General features: G+C 39.6%; 1 protein-coding gene across 1 annotated transcript in view; it reads left to right on the plus strand.

Annotated features, from left to right (window-relative positions):
• Positions 1-19,850, plus strand: part of kiaa1549lb (KIAA1549-like b) — a 57,453-nt gene extending 37,603 nt beyond the window's left edge. Inside the window, exons 8-22 of the mRNA XM_041039035.1 lie at positions 799-858; positions 2,497-2,648; positions 3,217-3,388; positions 3,926-4,089; positions 5,686-5,721; positions 7,525-7,715; positions 10,873-11,003; positions 11,985-12,109; positions 13,179-13,408; positions 14,502-14,634; positions 16,717-17,094; positions 17,183-17,277; positions 17,629-17,777; positions 17,988-18,139; positions 19,587-19,850. Of these exons, the coding sequence (XP_040894969.1) occupies positions 799-858; positions 2,497-2,648; positions 3,217-3,388; positions 3,926-4,089; positions 5,686-5,721; positions 7,525-7,715; positions 10,873-11,003; positions 11,985-12,109; positions 13,179-13,408; positions 14,502-14,634; positions 16,717-17,094; positions 17,183-17,277; positions 17,629-17,777; positions 17,988-18,139; positions 19,587-19,850 (2,432 nt within the window). The remainder of the gene's footprint in view (positions 1-798; positions 859-2,496; positions 2,649-3,216; positions 3,389-3,925; positions 4,090-5,685; positions 5,722-7,524; positions 7,716-10,872; positions 11,004-11,984; positions 12,110-13,178; positions 13,409-14,501; positions 14,635-16,716; positions 17,095-17,182; positions 17,278-17,628; positions 17,778-17,987; positions 18,140-19,586) is intronic.
• The last annotated feature ends 4,562 nt before the right edge of the window (positions 19,851-24,412 follow it).

Genomic DNA, 24,412 nt, shown 5'->3' on the forward strand with positions numbered 1-24,412 from the left:
GGCAGGAAATAGATGTAAGAGAACACAGAGACAACCAGAGCTCAAGCAGCTGAAATCTCTCCTTGCTTCTGTATTTGTCTGACATGCAGTGATAATGAAGCTTTAAACTAAGATCTCAACCACACAAAATGTACCAGTGTGTAACCTGTCCCTCTTCTTCTTCAGAAGTGTTGTTCAGCCCAGATTTACAAGCACTGGTTCCTCAAATAAAAGATATTGAGAACACAACTTGTTCGAATTATAACCACACATTTGCAACAGTGAAAATGATTGTATTATTTTTGTTGATGATTTTATATTTTTATAAATATATATTATTTATTATTATTATTAAGATTTTATAAGTATATTTTTTATATATTTTTCTACATTGTAGTCTATTAAATAAAAGACTAATTCTAATGACTGAAACAAATACAATGGTTTATTGTTCAGAACTTGAAATTGTAAAATGATAACAGCCATGTGTAAATTACATTGTATTGTGAAAAGCCGATCATGTGACATTCTGGATTTAACTTTACTCTCAGTTTGTAGGGTTGGTTTTTTTTTACTTACAGTAATCTTTCCCTTTCTCATGTTTTAAAAATTCATTCTAAATTAAACTTAGATTAGATTTTCACTTTTTATGTTCAGTTTTACTTTAAAATGTATTTTGCTACTTAAAAAATAAAGTGATTACCAAAAGAAAAATATCTATAATAATAGATAAAAGAGTTTTATGAAGATAAAAGAGTAAGTTAAGAGTAATAAAAAGGTTGTGGTAATACAAAAATGTCCATATGTTTCTCTTTGCAGCACTGGAGTATCACAATCTGAACACCTCCATTGCAACCAGAAACTTCTGGGTTATCACAGGTAGGGGTGTCATTGTTTACATTTCTTTTTTTTTAATGAATATGAAAAACCACAATTCCTTCTAGGGGATCTTTTATATGTAATGTTGCAGAATCTATCCATTATGGTGCAGAAAGTACACATTTGACAAGTGGTCAAATGGAAACAATTCTTTCTTTACTACTTCACAGCACAGAAAAAGACTTGAACAGGATGCAAGTGACATGTGCCTATACAGTTGTGAATTTCATGCTGGCCACCTTTAAGATATAAAACATCTGCTTATTTGTATAATCTAAACTCACTTTTGACAGGAGCAGTTAAACGCTGAGGACTCCTGGGTGGTTAGTTCTTTAGTATTTACTCAGTGAGCTTAATGAATGACTACATACGTTGAGTAGCAAGAATATATTTCACAGTGCTCAATGGCACCCAACCTGCTGTACTGGATAATGGATAATGGATGGGGCTTTCAGATCAGGCTGTGTAGCTCTTAACCCTGCACTTACCACGATGAGAGGCCCAGTCAGTTCAAGGTCATCCCCTAGATAATGGGATTTAGTCACACTGAACAAGATGTACAACCAGGATGGCTGCTTTTCAACTATTGATAAAACGGAACAGATTAAAGCTGCACTGGGTCATGTTTGACCACAACGGGACAGAAAGACTCCAAAACAAGCTTCCAGGAAGTACAACCTATAATTCATAATCAGCTTCTAAAGTTGTAACGGCCAATTACAAATTTCAAATTACCACTATCTCAGTGGTAATTTGAAATTTGTAATTGGCCGTTACACCTATCCATCACACACAGATCAACATGAGTTTCCAATGAAACCACTCAGACTGTGGATTGTCTGTGGGGCTCAACAGAATCACACTATGGGAAAACACAAGAATCTTTTCTATAAGCGGCAAAAGTTTGACATGATCAGACTTAAGTGGGGGTGTCAGAAAATCCAGGCTATCGGCTTAGATGGCAAAGTTACTGTCAGGGTCTTGATGAAACTAACAGAGGTGGTTGTTATGTTAGTATGGCGTGTTTTGTTAAGGAGTCCGCATGCTTGTACCAAAGTGCCTGTCAGATGGTCGAACAGTGTCTGAATCCCCTCCCCCTGAAACCTTTCAGATGTCGGAACTGTGGTTGTGTCCGACGGCTTTTGAATCTTTACGAAAACCGCCCCTTTTATGCAGTGACTTAGTAAGCAAGGTTTAAGCTTATCTGTCAAGCTCATTTCTGTCACTTTTCGTACATACCAATGAGCACGATACTGTGAGTGCCTTCGAGGAAAGACTGCTGTCTCTTCAACTGCAGTCTTTTCACCCCGCTCCATTGTGTGTGTTCAGAACAGCCGTAGACACTCAAACCTGATCGGACGGTTTGTTTTGAACATAACCCAGCCTTTACAGTCTGATAAGTACTTTTGGAATTGAAAATTGTCACTTAAATGCCAATAATGTCATTGTGAATATGCAGTACATGTACTGTTATATAAAAATTTGAAAATGCTCAAGTGTCTCTTTGTCACTCATACACACACTTCTAATTCTGCCTCCATCTCTTCTTTGTTTGTGTTACTGTCTTTCCTAGCCAATAATTTATTTTCTCTTTTAACAACCATCTGGCCATCCTCTTTCTTTCGTCTGCATTTGCAGTGATCCAGGATGTGGATAACGCCAGCCTGGAGGGACAGTACCAAAGCTTTGCCAGTTTAATGGAGCAGCGGCTGGCAGAGTTGTTTGTGTTGGCAGGCCAGCAGGGCACTCGTTTTAGACGAGCGACTACTGTAGGCAGCTACACTGTCCAGGTAAGAAACTGGCACGGCAGCCCTCAGGGGATGCCAGCACTGAGTCTCTCTGGAAGAACAAATAGTCTGTGATGCACAGGGTTAGAGAGGGTAAACGATCAATCATTTTAGCTTCTTATTATTTTAGCTTCTTAGTCTGATGTTTTGCCTGAACGCCCTGGCATGTCAGTCAGAAGTCTAATGAAAGCATTAATCCAATAGTTTTGTTGGCCTATTTATTACAGTATGAATATTTCATGAGATGTACACTTTGATACGCACCTCTGCACACACTTGCATGATTACTAGTGGTCAGCCCCTCATAATTAGGGAGCTTCTTTGCTCATCATCTGCTAATTGCTCATCAAAACAAGCCAGAGGTTGAATGTTTTACTGAAGTACTCTTAGCTGTCCGTGTGTTTTTGTTCCCTCTCATGAGACTCTGTGCCTAGATGCCTGGTATTACTTTTGTTTTCCTTTCTGAAATGTAATCTGCTTAATTACAATGAACCAGCCGCTCAGTAGCAGATGAATGTATTGCAGTTCAAGAAACATAGTGTGTGCTTTTTTTTATTTCTTTTCTAATCAGATGGTGAGCATCCGTAGAGTTTCAGGGTTGAAGAATCCTGCAGAGATGACTTATTATGTCCAGCACAATGGCATTCCTTTACCGGGCACGTCAGCCGCCAAGGTCCTGAACACTGTGGATTCTCAGACCATGGCGCTCACCCTGGGCTACTTTGTCCAGCTGCAAGCAGAACGTAAGCACAGCACCGTTCTTGCATTTGACAAGTAGGCAAAAAGACAAACACTGACAGACAGACAGACAGACATGCAAAGCAAAACACATGACTCATGCTGAGTTTAGAAAGAAAAGCTGGTGCTGGGGTGAAGGGAGAAGAAGAAAAGGTTGAGAAAGCTTTTTGCTCTATAATCTCTCTGAAGTGCTCCCAGCAGGACATTGTTTGTTTGGGCTTCAGTGCTGCTCACTGCTATGTGAAGGGGGGAGAGGGTGACACAGAGTTGGTCAAGAGAGAGTGGGAGAGAGAGCACGCTGCATTCTCTTATAGATTGTTGCCTAGAATAGCTGAATCAGGCTCGCTGTATATCAAGTTGAGCTGTTTGCAGTGTCACTTAGCGTGGGTGTGATGGATGCTGCTGTGTGTTTTAGCAGGAATAGTAGGCTGCGTATTATAACTTCCAGTGAACCAATGAACTACTGTTGTTTAGTTTTCAGATTCAGTCGGATGCCACGTAATGATGTGATGATGGTGAGAAAATGTTTTTCTTTTTTTCAGCTGTGGTCAAGAACCCTCCTAATAACCTTTGGATAATCGCTGCAGTGCTGGCCCCCATCGCTGTAGTGACACTCATTATCATCATCATCACAGCTGTGCTGTGCAGGAAGAATAAAAATGACTTTAAAGCTGATGCCATCGGGAACCTCAATCCACGAGCTAAGGTGCCTTTCTTTTCTTTCTATGCATCTGCCTCTCCATCTTGAAGTAGACTGGAGCTGAAATGATTATCATACTAGTTCTATTTTGATGACTTATTAATTATTACAGTTATTTTTGAGGCTTCTCAAATGTAACAATTGGATTTCGGACTATTGGTGTACATAAGATATTTGAAAGGATATCTTGACTAGTTTCTAACACTTTATTACAAGATGATTCATTGATGAATTGAAGAAATAATCAGCACATTCATAAATAATGAAAATCATTATTAGTTACAGCTCTAAGGTAGGCATTTGTGACTTTATAGCTACAGAATGCAGACTGTGTGGTACAATATACGAGGGGTGATTGATAAATTCTCCTTAAGGCAGAAGGAGTCAATTTTAGAAAACACATTTATTTTTCAGCATAGTGTCCTCCCACATTTACACACTTGATCCAGCCATCTTGGAACATACAGATCCCTTGTTTATAGAAGTCAGCGTCTTGGGCCTCCAGAAAGTGGTCCACAGCATCGATGTCCGTGCCAAGATGGCTACCACTGAACTCCTTCATCTTGGGGAAGAAGTAGTAGTCTCTGGGGCCAAATCAGATCAAATCAGGCCAAGGACCTCCTTGGGTTATAAACCCTTGAGACTGAGGTAGCAGATGACTGAGTGAAGGCTGATGTTGTCCATTTTCTCAGACAGTGCTGACTTGTAATTTTCAATTACCCGAAGCAGAAGTGCCACAAAGGTTATTAACTTCAAACTTTATGCATAATCTGTCAAAGAGTTGAACTGCATGTGCATGTAACAAGAGCTGTATAACTCTTCTCCTTCTACCTTAGGCCACAAACTTATTAATTACCCCCCGTATGTGAGTGAATTATGAAAGTCTGCGGTGATCAATGTGTGGGTGGCTTTTTGTATAAAGGAATAAAGGATAAAGGTAATGCTTTGTTTTATGGGTCCTTAAATTCTGATTAAATTCCAAATAATTTCCTAGGAAGTATCCAGTATAGAGCCATGTAATTTGCTTCTCCTTATAGGTTAAAACAGGGAGTGATCAGTAGGTACACGTCCAATTAATTCCAAATGCTAATCTAGGGTAACCTTGAGACTTGTAGTCAGAGGGTAGCAGCTGAACATGCAAAACATGAAATGTGTCTATGAACAAACACACAAATGAGCATTTATGAAGAGTAAGATGTTTCCAATTATAAATGAATGATGAGTAGATGTTTTTGGGGATTTAAATTGAGCAATATCTTTCGTAGAAATTCCTCTGCAAGTTTATAATAAACTCAACATAACTAATTGGACCAATTAAAATAACAGTGTCAGAATTTACTCTCTAGTCTCTTTGTAATTAGTGTCAAACTACATGGTGTTTTTCCAGAAAACGTACAAGAAAAAATTAGGATATTACGGAAATACGGAAGTGTTAAACAGACAGCCAAATTTTATATGGTTTGTTTATTCTGTATTGCCTGTGCAGTTGCATTTGTAGTACCAGTTTTAATGCATTGGCAGGTTTAATGTCAATCTTGCAACTTGAACATCACCACACGCGCACACACTGTTTAAAACATTTTTTCTTATTCTTGCTTTCAGATGGCGTATCGGAGAGATGTAGGCTATTATCATCAGGTATCTGCCTTTCTCTTTTTTTTTTTCTCATTACCGATCTCTGTTTTCATCTTTATGGCTCAGCTGTGCCAACAGTGGGGTTTGAATGGGATTCTGTGCAAACATCACCTATGATATATTTCAATAAATCCTGCTGTGATGATGAAAACTAAGAATACAACAGCACTTTTGAGTAACAAACCTTGCACAATGAGATTTTCTTGGATGAATGCTGGCATTGCCTATTCTTCTTATAGCAGTCTCCAGATAGCAAATTTGAAAGGCTAAGCTTTGTACTAAGAGAATGGTTATTATGGAGATCATTTTTTTCAAGCAGAATGAGTATGTGTGTGTCTGTGTGTGTACTGACACTTGTTTGTTTTGTGTTGAGAAGACTGAAATGTGTTTCCATTATTGGAAGGGTGTCCCAGCGTCCTAATCAAAGTTATCTCTCCACCTCCATGTCTGTTGTGTTTTTGGTTCTCAGTGGTTTGCTGTTATATGTCTGTGTAGAATAATGAAAATGCAGAGTATAACACTCAGCACATCCCACTGCTTTATTTATGGAATTTCATTAGAGAGGAAGCCATAAAACTCTTCTATATTAAACAGTGAAAGCAACTTCAATGCTACTTTCAGAGCAGTTGTTATTGCCGAAACTTTAAGGTCCTGCAAAGTGTCATCAATTGAAAAAAAAAACCAAACCCCAAAAACCTTAATTCCATCAGATATGAAAAAAACAAAAACAAAAACACTGAGCATCTTCTAACAAACCAGCATTTTAGGCAGCGTATATTGCCGGTTCTTTCTAATAAGTAATGCAAAAATCTCTAAAATTTTTTATAATGCTCAAAGATAGTGACTGCTAAAATTTAAATGAGGCTCTTGCGCTACCTCCTCTGTGTTACTCTCACTGTCGGTAAGCCAAACACTTTCATCACACATCCTTGTTAGAGTTTCTTCTTTTGAGACCAGCTACAGTAACACACGCTTTAGTTAGTGCGCTGAAAAACTGCATAGTCCTACTACTGCGTGCGTGCGTGTGCGTGTGTGTGCGTGCGTGTGTGTGTGTGTGTGTGTGTGTGTGTGTGTGTGTGTGTGTGTGTGTGTGTGTGTGTGTGTGTGCCACAGGAATTAGAGAGGATGCGTGTTCTTCAGTCAGGGGAGTATCACATATTGATTGTGCACCATGCCTTGGCTACATTAAAGCTGTGATGTGTGTCTGACAATTTATGACACCATGATTAGAGTGGTCCTAAATATTTCAGTGTGCATGTGCGTGTCTGTGTGTGTGTCACTGTGCGGTTTTAAACTCTTTTGGCCCCTTCTGTACTTTCCTCTACAAACATGGACATATTCATAGAGAACGTTAGGTAGACATGTTAGGTAGAACACCATAAGTCCTCCTCCTCCTCTCTGTTATCCTCTAACGTGTTCTACCATTTAACTTCAGTACTACAGTATATTTCAGTGAAAGTCTGCAAATCTCATCTTTTCACCGCCCACTGTGAGTCATTTATTTGACAAGACTTTGGAAGAGGCTGAAGAGCGGCCTCAGTTAAATCTGTGCTTATCTATTTCAAGTCAGAGCAGCACAGTCATCCCAGTTCAGGTCCTTAAATCCTCTGGACATCTCTTAAAAAGATAGACTTCTGAGCTATTCTGAGATGTCTATCCATGTGTCACTTCTGGTTGGCTAATGTATATCTTTCTGTTTCTCCCATCAATGATGACTTTTTATGAGCACAAGTATGTGAAAGGAAATCAATCTTCCTTAAGCTGTCTATTTTGTCTTTCTCCATTTTCCTTCAACCTGTCCACCAGCCAGTCCAGGGTTTTGACTATGCCAAGCAGCACCTGGGCCAACAGGGAGGAGATGAGGAGACCCTGCCTGTCAGTCAGGATACCTTAGTGATGTCCCTACAAATTCGGGACACGCCACTTTCACTAGAAAAGGCCCTGCAACAAGACGGAACTATCAACATGAAAAGCCTCACCGCTGACAAACACAAAAGGTATCGTTATCTCTGTACATATTCACCTCCTTGTGCTTTAATCTGTATCATCAAAAATACGTAAAATGTGAAAAAATGTAATAGAAAAATATAATAAAACTAAACTTTTACTAACTACAACTTTTATATAATTTTCATATTTTCAGGGACAAAGGAATTAACTGACTTAACAATACTTTTATTGTAAGAAATACATTCTTGACTTTGTCTAGGTGATTTTGGCCTTTAAATAAGGTTTTGCTCTGGATGTACTGTAGGTGAAGAAATACCTTTTTGACATTCAGTCTAACAGAGGATGTGATTTATTTTATTTTGGAGATAAGGTTAAACACTGCATGATTATTAAATTATGACAGTTATAATATCTGATTAAACATCTATTTACAAAGCAAACAAGGAGACAAAAAACATTCAAACTTGGGGAGACAGTCAATTCAGAAAGATGTGTGTTTGTCTATGTATGTGAATTCATGGGCATAGAGATTAGATATGAAATGGCCCTGGGGCAGCTTCATGGCAGTTTATTAGAGCTCATCTTTTAAGGAAATACATAATTTTGGATAAATGCATTTTAAGGTGTTTACAGTCAGCTTACTTAAGTGCACTTAAAATTTTAGAGTTAAAGTGAAATTTGAATTGTCCTCACCCTTTGTGTAAGACAAAATATGCACTATGATAATACTGCAGCTGTTGTTCATAACCATGATAAAAATATATTCTTAGATTAACTCTAATTTTGTAGTTTAAGGTGAGGATAAGGCAGAGGAAAGGCTCAGGCTCAGATATAGGTTTTCAGACTTTCTGCTGCATTTTGTTACCTGCCATTAACATGTTGGCAGGAATAAGAAAACATGTTGCTTCCTGAGCCAGATGATAGCTGAATCATGTAATTTTATTTAGAAATCTCCCTCAACCGAGGATGATGTCGAGCATCCGAAGTGTAATATTTGTTTTCAGTGTGTGTGTCTTATCTCAAGGATTGCACCGCGGCTCTGACAGAAAGCTCCTGAGTCGCATAGAGTGAGGCAGGACGATAAAACACAGAGATCCCTCAAGCCCTGTTGTCTGTCCTCATTCTACTCTGATGCTGAGTGATAGACAGTCATTAACAGAGTTCGCTGTATGGGCAGGTGAAATTGACCATTTTCCTCATCTGACAGTCAGTTGTGGTGTTTCTGAAATTAATTGCCACGTTAAATCATGCTAAATTATTAAATCCAGTAAAAGCAAAAGGGCATCATTTTTCAAAGCCATGCGGGATAATGAGATCCAATGAAATTTATGTGACAGACGAGGAAATCTATGGACTGGAGGTCCTGCAGTAATGATTTTGGAGCCTCCCGAGGCAGCAAAAGTTGCTCATTTGTTGTTTATCAAACCATTGGTCTTAAAGGTTCCTGTCTTTTTAAGAGATCACATCTTAAGATGTAATCATTCATTAGTGTTTATCCATTTTTCTACCAGCTACTGTATATGCTGGACAGAGCAAGCTAGTGGCTATTTCATAAAGCACTCAGAGATAGTAACATCATACATAAAATATTGTTTTCATTTAGAGATCAACACATGAAAAACATCCGGTGAGAATTCATCAAGCCCATCAGATGCATGTCAAATCAGTCAGTGAACTATGATTAGTGTTTAGGTGTAATGTCCTTCAAAACACCCAAACCAGGTAAACAGTCACATGAACTATACGCATGGAGAGTATTTTAGCCTCAGTTTTACTTAGAAACTGATTTGGGGGGATTGCACATAGGATTATTTTGGCACTTCTAGTAGATACACATTGATACACAGCTATGCAACATATGTTATAGCCAGTGGGAGAGCAGATGCCCTGCAAGTGCAAACATGATTTTAGCTGTTTTACTTGATGCTAAGACCATTGGCACATGAGCAAACGCTGTGTTCTTTTAATCAGGTGTAGGTTCACAGGTTCTTGTTGACATCTGTTGAGTGAGGGTGACATTATGTCCCTAAATGCCTGTCGATACATGATACTACAAGGTTAAATGTTTATAATTTTTTAATAATTTAATTTAATAATTTAATTTTTAGTTTCAGAAAGGTTTAGATAGTATAACTTAATTCAGTTCAAGGCTGATGGTATGCATGGTGGATGTAAACAAATACTGTTTAACTAATGTCTCTTCTTCCACTTTTAAGGCATCCCTTTATTTGTACTAAGGTCGCACATCAGCCTCTAAACACCAACACAGGATCAAACACGCAACCTTGTCAGGCAGCCAATGTAAGGGTTTTTTGTACACCTCAATTAATTTTCACACATAACATGTCTTTGTCGAGCCTGTGACTGTTGCACGGGGCTGGCTCTCTGCAGCACTGCCTCAATGAGAGCAGGGGAGGGCAGCCGCTGTTCCACCGCCTCTCTTTGCTGTTATCATTTTTACCAGACAATTAGGGGATAGACCATGGTGCTTTGATGTCACTGTCAGCCTCGTGGTCCTCTGAGCCGCCGCTTGATCAGCTCTAATTCCAACTACAGTACAACGTTTGAAGCTAGTGAAACAAGAATTGGATAAAGCAATTGTTTGTCCAATTAATGGAAGAACTAGTCCTGCTTCACCCTGGACATGAACACACACTGGTTTTGAAACACAGTACATCCCCACTGCATATATAGCAGAGAAACACGAGTTCACAAATGCAAACACGCAGATAAACGTACAAAGACACACACATACACGCGCCACTCGACAAGACAATTACTAGATTTCAACATTGTTATCATAAAATATGAAATTTGACAATTTGACTTCTATGATGATTCAGATTTTTTTGTGTTATTGCAGTTTTGGGACAATCATCTGATTTCTTTTTTTTTTTTTAGCATTTTCTATAATTTCACTGTAAAACCAATGGGCATCCATTAACAAAACCTGAGCACAAAGGACTGAATAGTCTGAGTTCAACTGGTATTCTTTGAAAGCATTGTGCAGTGATGGCTTTAATATGGCACATAATATGCAAAAAAAAAAAAAAAAACTATAATAATATATCATATTTACTGGGCTTGGGCTGGAGAGAGGGGGAGAGGAAGGTGAGGTTGTTAAAGGGAGGGATGACATAACCTGGCTGCTTGCCCAGCTTCCCGAGAGCTCACCGCCTTTCTTGTTGCTATGGTTACTTGCAGCAAGTTGCCGAGTGAGGACGGTTCCGTCATCAGCAACGAATCAGAGAAGCTGAATTCCGGCAGGGGCTTGACAGTGCCGAAAGTCACAGCACAGCAGAAACTGACAAAGGAGGAGACTCGCAAGAGGGACGGTGAGAGTCACACGTTGATGCAAATACAAATAATTTATTCCACAGCTCCTTTGCAGGCAAGGTCAGGTGTGTCACAAATGCCAAAGATTTTTTTCCAGTGCGCTCCTGCATAACAAACTTCCCCAAACGTCTCGGTTTCTCGTGCACACAGGTACCCTAAGAGAAAGCCACTGCCACTGCAGCTTTTTTTTTTTTTTCTAGGCACAAAGGTAGCCACTCAGCAGTAAGCAGAGATGGACTAGATGAATATGCATGAGACAGACACTCTGCTGACATAATACAGTATGTCAGAGTAGTGGATGCTGTGACACAGTGGCGGAAACACATACACACGCACACATTCTGTGATGCAAAAAATAAAAAAAGCAGAACGACCATATGAAGTCTCGCTTCTCACGCTCTTCTAAGATGCTGAGCAGTTCAAGTAAAAGCCTTTCACACGTTGAACTATTCACTGTTCTATTCTTGTCAGCCGAAGCTAACTGTTCCACATGTGGTGGGTGAGAGTTAAATTAATCAAATGAAAATACTCTGCTTGTAAGTTGGATTGCGCTCTCAAGATTATGATTTTCTTAATGGGTGGGTTTGAATAATTCATCAGCTGAGTTAAGGGAAACTAGAATTGAATCCAGTTTTTCTGATGTCAGATAAGGAGTAAAAGTGCAAAGTCAGTTTCTTTCATCTATCACAGAGATGCGCTGGCACAACCTTGGAAGCCAAAGCTATCTTTGTGATCTATTGCCTCCATCCACCACTTCATTTGCTGATGCGGACAACTGATGTTTGACATAATCCCACAGTGTCAGCCGCAGAAAGACAAGGTGATGAGAACAAGAGAGGGCTCCGGGGGGTGGCGGAAGGGGTAAAGGCAGACAGAGGGAAAAAGAGGAAGTGTGACAGTTTGTTCCTCATTGACCGACAGTGTAATGATTAGAGGTATTTGTAGTCTCTTTGTGAGTGAACTCCCTCTCTGTTCTTCAGATCCATATGACACCTCCTCTGGCTCCCTGCAGCTCATTTCCATAAAGCCCATGGTGGCTCAGCCCAACTACTCACACCCTGCATCATCTGACCGCAGCCAGGACTCAGCCGTTGTCAATGGAGAGGTGATGCACATGCACACATCTGCTTGTAGAGATATGTACACACAGACATAAACAAAGGGACATATGTGTTCATATCTAGTAAGGGCCCTGAAGACCTATTTTCCTCTTTCAGCTTCTTACTATGAGTAATGTGGTTTTACAAGAAAACACTATTGTCTGCCAAAGTTGAAACAATTTTGGTTGTTTCAAATGAGCAATTTCTGTATTTATGTTTTTGTCCTTGCTTTTCTCTCTGGTTTAAAGTGGACAGGGCTCAGCTGGAAAAAGGTCACATTATTTCTGTGCACCGATCGCAGTAAAGCACGATTTGAATCAAAATGTTGTGGGGTCATGTGTGTTGAAAGCTCTGTCAGTCAAATCATGATCTTACCACACTGACACAGTACAGAAGAAACAGATGATCTTTTTAGTGTTTTTGAGTTTTCAGTTCTTAGTAAATGCTAACCATGTTTTCCCCCCAACCTTTCACTTAGATTTTTCCTTATTTAGTTCTGACTATTTAATCTAAAAAAGAAAAGAATTCCAGGGCTTCAAAAGATGCTTTCATTATGTGAAATTAAATAGAAATGACTAAATTTACAGCATTAAAATTATACATATTCTTGCCCTTTCTCTATTTTAAAATATGATTGTCTGCATATATTGTTATCCAAGGGAGATCCAGAAAATGTATATAATACAACCTTTACAGTTTACTGACTCTTATTACTACGGTAGATTGAAGAACAGCTGGAAACAGTTGGTTCAATAACATGATGCAGCACACTTCTTAAAAATAAGAATTTTTTCATTCTTTATTATTTATTATTCTTTCACTCCATCTGTAATTTTGAAGCCATATCACAAATATGAAAAATAATAAATATGCTCAGAATCTGTCTGGGATTATTGCATAACAGTTTAATTTTTAGAGCTTCTTATTCTCATGAACCCTCTGATCTTTCATCCACACATGCCTTTGAAGACATAGCAGAACCATATTACATGCACAGCAAGAAGAACCTTGTGTCTGTTTCCGTTCTGATCTTCTCGTGTTTCTTTGCATCCTGCGTGTGTTTCCTCTCTGCAGGTGAACTTGGCGCTGAAGCAGAAGTCAGACATTGAGCACTACAGGAACAAGCTGAGACTGAAGGCTAAGAGAAAGGGCTATTATGACTTCCCCTCCACTGACGGCAGCAGCAGCAGTCGAGCCCAGGCGCAGAGACAGCGACATGGCCATGAGAGGGCAGCTGGTGAGCATGGCAGACCACTGGAGCCTGATGATGAGCGAGGTTCCACTTATGTCAAGTCTCACAGGAGGTGAGGGGAGAGTGGAAAAGCAAGTGGAACCTTGGTTTGGCTGAGTGTACACTGACAGGGAAAATCCATGTCTACATAAGGGTGTTAGGACACTTCTCATACAAGGATACAGTTTTAAGAGTCACAGTTCTGACTGACTGAACTTCTCACCATGGCCAGTCATCCTTAACTGCTGACCCCTGCCTTGTCTAATTAGCTAATAGATAAGTGAAACTGTCCCCTCTAATGTTGTCATTATCCTGTCTTAGAAGGCAGTGAGAGACCCATCACTGTCTGTCTGATTAGTTTGATCCAAGTCCTGAGCTTCCATTAATGGAGATAAGAGCATTTGCAGGGTGTCGGATGGTCCACTGTGCTGGTTCCATCCTGCTTCTGCTTTACAGATGCACATAAAGATGAACAGTCTTTGAATATTACTGATTTAGGTCAAGTGTGCAAACAGTCTTTTCCACACCAGATTAACATGTACTCATACCAGCTGCTCTCACAACACAAAGCAACTTTTTGAATTTTGGCTTGTGTGTTAGTGAAAGGTTGGGTGGCTGTGTTTATATCCCACCCTGGTGAGAGAGATAAGGATTTTAGCAGCTATTTACTGTCGAAATTAGTGTGCGGCTGCTCAGCTACACCAATGACATACATTCCCTCAGCTGAAGTGATCATGTCAGAGGACATTTGCCGATCTTATCCTCAGTCATTGCTTGTACATTGTTGTTTTGTTGTTCCAGATGCTTAGTCAGAATTGCATTTTACTGTGGAAAACATTAAAGGCTATTCTCACATCTGGCATGTAACACACCATTCAGAAAGATTAAAAAGGCTACTTTATTCATTGTCCTTATGAGATATCTATTCTATGTGGTATGTATCTCAGTTTATATGAAAGGGAATCATATACTCCTTCCAACCTTGTTCATCATGTCTGGCACAATGAAGTCGAGAGGGTTCATTGTACCAGACCTTCCCTCCACCTCCCACTCCCTTTCACTGCAGGCACACTAAAATTATGGCTGAAAACGAGTGAAATGTTAAAACTTAATAACTACCCCAGGTTGGATTTGTACTGAATCCACTCCTCGCTCTTAATTGGCAGGCACTCCCAGGTAGGGCAGACGGCCTATCGCAGCAGACAGAGTCTGAGCAGTCCCAGTCCTGGAGGAACAGAGATGGACCTGCTCGTTATGAGGGAGAGACCCAGGAGAGGCATCCGTAATAGCGGCTATGACGTGAGTCACATGTCACCACCCACCGACCCTGTCTGCACAGACCCTGATGCAGTTAATATTCACCTATTCTAACAAAGAGATCAATAGAGCAACACTGTGTTGGTATTTTTTAAATAATACTAGGCAGTTTGCAATATACATTTAGAGGGCTGATGCACAAGTGGTGTATTAGCAAGAGTAGTTTTTACTTGTGAATCACATATAAAGTTTTAATTTATTATATGTATAATTGATGTTTGTTCATTTGTATGCGTGTTACTAAATTTAAGGTAGTAATTTAAAAAAATGATGCTCCTGTTTTCACTCTAGTAAGATGTAATGTAAAAATAGAAAAGATCATTATCAATCAGAGCTCATCAGTGCTAAATCTGTGCCTTATTACCCTATTTAAGACTCAGCTAGAAATCAGACATATGCTGCTCAGGTGTGGTTTCAAGTGTGCCACAGCAAGCTGAAGGAGGAGAAGTGGTTCATTCATAATTAAGAGATAAAATTTATAAAGTCCTGTCGTTTTGATATATAATGCATCTCAGGATGGCTGGGTTATGTCTCCACTCTTTTATTGTTCCATTATGGTTCTATGTATGGCTCTAAGAATAGTCAGAATACTAGTATGCGAGCTCGCAGGAATCATTGAGCAGGCCAATTCTAAAGAGGTCTTCCATTCCGAACTGTCCTTTTGTAAAAAATATAAGCAGTGATAGAAATATATTACTGAACTTCTGTTGACCTTCAACCATTTTGACCTATTATAGCAAGAAAACACACAGGTGTAACTGGCTCTGGTATCGTGCATGCTACCTCACTGGCATGGCTTACTGGAACACTCATATGGAACATTAATGTTATTATATAACCCTGTGCTTTTTCAAGGCACAGGGTTCTATTGCAAGTCAGATATCTGCTCTGAAAATATCCTTGTGCACTTGAATTAGAAATTTCTGGCGCTTGGGACTACAGGGTGGTGCCATGAGCAAAATGCCACAGGTCTTAACATGATAAATGATCTTAACAAAGAAATTATATTACAGAAGGCTTGTGACAAGCTCTAAAAATTGAGAAACAGTAGTTCCTTGATTCTAACCTCCCATTGTATTGACTCTGTGTGTTTGTACTTTCTGTGGCTAAAGTCAGTGTATTCAGCTCTGTTAGAAATATGGCACAATAGTAGGTACAAGGTACACGGTCCACTTTCAGAGCTCCTGGCCCTGTTGATTACAATGGGACTAGTGTAGCTGCAGGCCCCATCTCTGCAGATGCAAGCCTCTGCCGTTTCATGTTGCAAGGGGGGCTGATTTATGAGGTGCACTACGCTAGGTCTCCCGTGGCTACACTCTATTCGCACAGGAAGTAGGGCAGCCTCAACTCATATTAATTTATCACTGAGTATAAGGACTGGATAAATGGAAACAGAGGTTGTGAAAGGGAGAAAGAAAGGAGGAGATGGGACTTGTGAGGAAAAGGATAAGAAAGATAGAGGGAAACATAAATGATTAAGATTGAAAGGAGATGAATATACCAGGAAGACAATGGAAGATAATGGCTGTACTTAATATAATGTAGATAAGAAAAGAGAAGGAAGATATAAAACAGTATCAGCACACATACAGTGGGCCTCCAGCAACTGCTTAAATGTTGTTGGATTGTTTGTGCAGAAAAGTACAAGTTGGCACTCACTGAAACAAACTGCCTCGTTCTGATGCTGAACCTACTGTGACCAGGCAGTAACACTGCTGGATCAAACTCTTCCAGCTGACTTGTTTCAGAAACAACTGTGGCTCAGTCAGCACCTTGTCAACAACCCGCTGAGAGAATGACAGGAGACGTTATAGAACTTGTAATTTTCCTGCTTTCTCTGCGTGTGTCTGTTAATATCTTGCTAATTCAATCAGGAGATGTTTAATTTTCTGATATTTGATCCAGATGTAGATCAGAACATGCCTCCCCAGGTGGCTGCTGCTATGCTACTACTTTACTTTTTTTTTTTTCGTTTTTTACTTGTGCTCAAGAATAAACAATACCTGTTTATTCTATTACTCTTCTATGTATGATGTCTTGTGAACATGTTTGTTTATGTTTTAGACTGAGCCTGAGTTGATCGAGGAGACGAATGTTGACCGTCTAATGGGGCCTCGGGGATACATGTATGGCCGGGGCTTGAAAGGCCACTCAGAGACATCCACTCTGAGCTCACAGCCGTCCATTGATGAAGTTCGACAGCAGATGCACCTGCTGCTGGAGGAGGCATTCAGCCTGGCTTCGGGGGGACAGTCCACGTCCGGAAGGCAGCAGCACCACCACCACCAACCCCCTCCTGACCACTACAACCCTGCACCGCCTCCCCTCCCTTATGCAGATGTGGTGACCAGCGCTCCGGGCACGATGAGCTGTGGCCGGGGGGGTCTGCAGTGGGTACCATCTTATGGTGCAGACATGTATCAGTGCAGCCTGCCAAAACCAGTAAGTGGGCTAAGATTACTCCCCCTCTCTTAAAAACTGTGGTTTCTAAGGTTCTGTAACCTTAAATGTCTTTCACTATCTGTTTAAGGCCTTTCGCTTCACCCAGCTTCCTGAGATGGCCATGGGTTCTCCTCCCCCCTTACCACCTCGCACTGGACCTCCTCCTGGGACCTCCTTAAGACGGTAAGGCTGAATAAGACACACACACACACACACAGATGCAGACAGACACAAATGCAGACAGACAGAGACATACACGCAATGTCTGTAGCATCCCGGAGCCCATCAGATATTCCACATTTATTCACATTCAAATTCATATTCAGGGACTAGATATTCACTAGGTAATGTGGTGTGGCCAGGGTGATTTTAGGCCTTGTATAAATTTGAATATTGAACTAGTGCATTGAGAAATGGCAAGAATGTTAATAAGGTACTCACTTTTCCACATGGAACGTGTCTGCCATCTAGTGACACTGTTATAGTGTTGCAGCAGCTCTGTGTTTATGCCTCTCCTGTCTCTATCTAACTTAGTTCCACTTCTGACTTGGGGCCTAAGGGAAGGAGCTCAGAGACATCTGTCACAGAAATGCAGAGTCAACATGACAACAACCCATATGGGCTAACCACTAGAGGAGCACTTCCATCTATCACTGCAGAGCAGCCTGTGTCCAACTACTCAGGTAAGCAAATGAAAAGATGACTTTGCATTTTAAAGGTAACCTATAGCGTGCTTTACTTCTGTGCAAACATTTACTTTTCAAGATTGGTAATATTCTGACAAAATAAATCTCTTGGAGTGAAAATCTTAAAATTTAGTCATCCCCTGGAATGCGTTCATCAGTGAATGTGGAAAAAAATACATTCATCACTCTTTCATCACGTTTCTACAGGAAACCCAATAACAGCTGTCTACGCCATCCCAGCCTCCAGGTCTGGCTACTCAGAGTACTTTGTCTCAACACCACCAACCTCCTACCATAGTCCCTCTTGGATGTCCTATCCACCTGAACCTGAGGATGTGCCACCACAGTGGGCGGACTCTGTAAGAAAGCCCCCCTTTTTTTTTTTTGCTCCGAAAGCACCCAGTCCTACATAAATAAATAAATAAGTGAAAGATGAGCAATTTATAGCGGTAGAATAATGTGAACAGATGTCTTCATTAAAATGGGACAGTCCCATTTTTAAGCATTTGTCCCACAGCATTTTTTCCTAATAATTAGCCCTTTTAAATAAACTATTTTAAGCGACTGTTGTGAAATTTCATGCAAAATTAAGGCTACACCGAGGCCACGAATGGGCTAGAAAAGTGCTCTAAACAGAAAAGAAGCTTCTTGATACTCTCTCTTATTAGTGTAGTAGCTGTAAGTTTAGACTTAATCAGTAAGTATTATTAGACTCTTGTGTAGACTTCAAAAGACCAGTGTTCTGGCTTTATACAGCATAGACAAGGAGTCTGCTCAATTCAGTTCTATACTTTTAATCTGAAAAATTGAATGCAGACTAATAAAACTGTAAATAATGTAACTGCTGTGGACTGTTATTAAAATCCTGAACCCCACCCTCACCCCATGGAGCCAGAAAGTGAGCTACAACACTGCAGCAGGAGTAAACATCGAGGGAAATGTAACTGTGATGTGTGTGTGGGATTGCGTCTCTGTATTGAAACATAGTTGTCTTTTGCATAGAGTCTCATTATGGCACTGACACTGATTCAAAATGTCTTTTGAGGTCATGCTATCTATCCTTGAACCAGAGTGGGCCTCATTAAACAATATTCTTTAAGCATCCTTCTACCTTCTCCTTTGTCGTTCATGTAAATAACACAGGTTCCATTCGTCCTGTCAGATCTGTTATTACCCATGTGACCCTCCCTCCCCTCCCCTTCCTTTTCCCTGCACTGGACTCTCCTTGATTGTATGGACTGTTCTCTTTGTTTCCCTGTCTGTTTGCCTGTTTCAGCCAGATGCTTTCACGCAGTGTCTTTTTGCAGAACCAGTGTCATTTAGAAACCATTTGCTGAACTGAATTTATGGCTGCCGTTGAGTGGACACATCAAAATACCGGGGTAGTTGAGCACATTTCCTAAATGAACACCTATTTTCCTTTTTTTCCATTTCTTGTCATGTAAAGCTGACACAAAGATTTTGTATCAACATTCAAAGTAGTCCATTTTTGGAGTTCAAACACTGTTTGAACCAAAGTCCATTTCAGTACCATGTAGTTTTATATCTCCACACTCATTACTTTCCCTGTTATTTTGGTTCATTTAGAATGATTTTTTTCCCAGATACAACTGTGTATATTTTCCCCTATCACCCATTTAATTCCTTCTAGAATAGTGGTGCAAGAGAAAATGTTCACTCAGCAAAACAAACTACTATTGCATATTCTGTATCTTTCTAATTATCTAATTGGCAGCCATTATTTTTCTGGGTAGTAATCATATGAAGTTGCCTTATTAATGATTGCATTTCTACCCTGTTTTCCAGATGCCCCTGCCTGGGTATGTAGAGGCTTTTCCTCATCCTCGCTACCCACGGGGGAGCCCCACCAGGTTGCCCCTGGAGTATAACCCGACACTGGAGCAGCCCTCCGTTGCTCCTAGCACAGCATCCCAGCAAAGCCTGCCCCAGGTGGTGAAGGATATGGACAGCATGCCCCTGAGCAGCCTCTCCACCTCTGCACTCGTGCAGGCTATCCGGCAGGAGGTGGCCAAGCTGGCAAAGAAACAAAATGACATGTTTGAGTTTTAATTCTGCCCCCTTGTGTGCAGGAGACGGTTAACTGTGCATTGGTCTTCAGCAGAGGCACACAAAGGTGGTACTCCATCAGACTGATTTTTGATGTTTGTACTGTAAAATGAACTGATCTTCTTTACCCACTGGTTACCCACTGATTGATTTCTTTTAACATACTCTTGGTGTTTTTCAGCTCCTGACTTAAAGGAATGGAAAAGTTTCTGTTCCAGATACCCTCTATTGATGATGTCCCAAGTGACTACATGCATCTCTTCTTTGTAGATATGTCAATAGGATACGCTAAATATGGAAAATGTAATTTTTTCCAGGACTAGACATTTTTTTGTGAATCAGCATCAGTTGAGCAGAGAGAAAAAGTAGCATTATTGTGTGTACTGAGAGGACCAAATACTTCCTGTCAGATGTTAAGTATAAACCACAGTGTATATGAGCATGTACAGTATAAGGACATCATGTATCTTATGTCATTTTATAGAACATTAACTTCAACACGACTGGCTAATATCAGTTCACACCAAATCAAACTACCACATCACTTTTTAAAAATCCCTCAGTTTATTTTCATATCACATATCAACACCACAACATAAACAAACACTGACAGTCTTCGATGGTCTAAAAATTTTTTAAATTAACTAAATTGATTTTAACTGTAGTTCCTGTTAATTAACAAATGGACTCAATGCAGTATATTTGTATCTGCCTTTTTAGTTGAACCCAGCTGAACGTGAAATCGTAAAGCTGCATCTATAATGATGTGACCTATAGATGAAAATGTTTGTAGATGGAAGCTTTTATCCTTACTATATTTGTTTGGGTGCGCACAAGGTACATTGACTTGATTGGCACTGATAGACATTTGCTTTTAAAAGCAATGGGTGGTTATTATAGATATTACTGTTGTTAAATACCTGAACCTTGAACTATGGCTTTATGTTTCTTCTTTCAAAGGCAAAATCTCATTGGCTCAAATGGAAAAACTTTAAGTAAAATAAGGGTTAAGATTCATTAAGGCACAGTAAACAAACAGAGGACCCACCTTTATAAGAAACCCCGGCAATCTGAACAGCAGCAAAGAGAATTATTTTGTGACAAAGATGTTGAGGTTGAATGTGCATTAAAACTTGTGCATCTTCAAACCACTGGGCTTTGTACCAAACTGCTACTTCGTGATGTCCATCCAGCTGCAAATATTAATTAATGGTCATAATGAGTGGACTCCACAAATCAAACACTGATTTCATCAGTACTCCTGAGCTGTAAGTACTAATCTCTTTGTTTAACATGGTTTAACATTGACTGTAGACTACTCTTCCTTTTCTAAAAACTGTCTCAGAAGCACTGTGTTCAGTGTAAATATAAGAAACATCATCCAGTTTGAAAGGTGCGAAGTGAATATATGCTATGTTAGACATTTACTTATAGATACAATAGAAAAGTCATATCTCCAAATAGGCTTAAAAGCTTCTTTTATTATTAATACATTTAAATGAAACCATTATCTCACCTTTACCTTTTGAATTTTACTGCCCTGAAAGAAGTCATTTCTTTTGATAGCTATAGCTACTGGAATAAAGGAGAATGAAAAAAAAAAGCTGTTCCAGTTGCAGGAAGGAGAGAGGTTGAATTCTGTTCTTTTTGGTGACTTAAATGGCTTAAATCTTAATCAACTTTGTCAGCATATTTTATTTATTTATTTATTTTTTGTTTATCAGACTAAGGCCACTACAGCAGGGCAGTGCACAACACAAGACTATGAACTATCCAATAAACAGCCTATAAAACAAAAGTCATTAAATCATTGCACACATGAAAGGGAATTCATCTTTCCTAGAAAAAGACTCATACTCATTTTCACTGTGGCATAAAAGCCTTCAGTAGGTTATAATGAGCTCTAAATGCAGAATTGCCGGTTTGGGAATGGAAAGTGGGAACTGACTGCAGATGAGTGCATATAGGCCTGTATCTGGGGTGCTGCAATATGTTTGGATAAATGGTGAGATGCTATAGATTGCCTACTTTTAGTGTATTATTGCCAATCACATGGAATGCTTAGCTGATTACTATAATCAATTCTGTCACAGGAAGCTGTCAGCTGCGACATAAGAAAGACAACAATGAGTGAAAATGCCTTTAAATCACTATGTCCTTTCAAAGAACAGTATTGCTATTACAGCAGTCCTGGAAGAATTTAGCCTTTTTGCATTATGACTTTTGAACAAACCCTCTCTCTCTTCCAAGAATTGTTCTTTTATACTCATGCCTGTTGGTGTGTAAGTAGGTATAAGGATATACTGTACGTCTTAAACTCAACAAGAACTTTGTTGTTGCTTGTGTTCCCAAGATTCCTTTTACTCATTATTCCGATGAGCACTTAATGTCTTAAGAACTGTCCTAAATACAGTGAAACCATTTTTTTTTTTTTTTTTTTTTTGCGTATACCAGAAGTGAATACTTTTCCACATTCTCATGCTGGATAACTGACAAAACTTAGAGATTAAATAAAAGGGTTTTAGGTGGTTTATTGGTTTAGAAAAATGAAAAAACTGAGTATTCTACAAAATGAAATATGAAATGAGCGAAGCCTATTAAACATCAGTGTCTTTTTGTCTTCTTGACTGGTTTCCTCATTTCCTTTTCATCTGCTTGATCTTGTTATATTTGATGCTTCTCGGAGATTGATCTGACAGAGAGACCTTGAGACAGATTGGAGAATGAAAGACATATTAGCCTACATGATTAAAATTAAATAAAAGATTTTATTAGAGGAACAGAGTAAATCAGTGTCTTCAATACCTCTTTTCATTTCTGCATGTCATTTTTTCTAATGAGAATTATCAAAAGAGTTTAAGTAATTGTTGCACCCTTGCTCTAGGAGTCAGAGTGATGGTTGAGGGTGAGGCTGGTAGTTGCATATTATTAAATGACCTGTGGAGCTTTAGTTGTTTGCTGACACTACTCCAAGACTAAGAATAACTGAGACAAAGAATATAGATTTCCATGTCTTTTAGTGTACTGTAAGGAACAGTAGGGTAATAATTTAATAATATGAAATTTATTTTGATCACTCACTGTTCCATTTAAATTCACAGTATTTTTTGTCGACCTTTAACTAATCTAATTAATCATAATCAAGTTTTGGTTCAAGTCATAACAGGTTTCACGGTCCATTACTCTTAATAATACCTTTAAAATTTTGACTGAAACTTAACTGTGGCAGAAAATGTCTGGTTTATTTCCTCTTAGGTGCACTGAGAGACTGTTGCGATTTAATATCCAGCCACCAGTGGGCGCACTGGGCGCAGGGCAGTTTAGCAGTTTTCCAGTTGACGATAGAAGAAGAATTCCTGCGCGATCTTTGAACAAGGTGCTCTGACTTGAAGGAAACGCTCACTTTTTCCCGCTGTAAGTTATATTGTTTTGGTGATCAAAACCCACATGAGTTTTTTCTCTCTCTCTCTCTCTCTCTGCGGCCCACTATCGACCCCGATTAGCAGAATGCTGATCTTTAGCTAGTAGCATTTAGTGTCGTTTTCTAGCTCCTCCTTTTCCATTGATGATCTCATCAAACGTATTTAACTGTTTAGTATGGCTACAAGAAGCAACGAGAACACACTGTGCTTTGCAGACAGTCCTGGCGCCCACTGCTGACTGCCAGTGCATAAACTGTAGCTAGCTGCTAGCTGATTTAAGCTGGGTGATTGCATCTCAGTTCAGTGTAGTGCCAAATATGTTTGTCTTGAGTTATTGTGATTCTTGCTTGATGTGAAAACCCTCTGTGGTCAGGTTCACTTTTGTACCCTGATACTGGTAGAAACTGAGATCATCAGTGTTCAGACTCAAAGTGCTCCAGCTGGCCTGCAACACATGTCAGCCCAAGCAAGGAAAAGCAATGTGTGTCCTCCTCAGGGATGTGTGTTTTGACAAGTGACTTAGCTGCACAACCCAAAAGCATGTAGCAAGCACAATCTCAGTCTGCGCTTTGTGATTCCTGTGAAGAACAACTCAGGTCCCCAAATAAAAGTGTCATATTGCAAGTTCAACACCCAACAAAAACAAAACAACTGGACAAGATGTGCAGAATGATGACTCAAGATACCATGCTCAGGTGATTGAAAGTGCCATACCTGCTGACAGGTACCAATGGAAAAAAAAAGAAAAACCTGTTATGTCATTTCGACTTGAGAAGATGCTCTTGTTCACTTTATACAACAACATTACCATTTATTTTTGTTGCTGAACCTCACTGAACCATTGGCAAGTCAGTTGTAATTTTGCATTTATTTGGTTACTGTTAACAGCTGTAATCAATGTGAGAAGCTGCATCAGATTATGTCAAAGAATTTATGATTCAATTCCCCCTTCTCTTAAAAACACTTTTCAACCTTTCTAGGACCTCTGTTAGGATAAGTAAAAACTCTTAGAAGAGGAAATCTTTTGTGTATGGACCAGCCAGCCGCTGCCAGTGTTCTTGCTGCTAACATTCAGCTTGCCATTGCTGTGGTCTTCACTGGGTCATGGGTTTGGAAGGTCTCAAAGGTAAGTTAAACCATTTA

This window comes from Toxotes jaculatrix, chromosome 1 (assembly GCF_017976425.1).
Source record: "Toxotes jaculatrix isolate fToxJac2 chromosome 1, fToxJac2.pri, whole genome shotgun sequence".
NCBI lineage: Eukaryota > Metazoa > Chordata > Actinopteri > Toxotidae > Toxotes > Toxotes jaculatrix.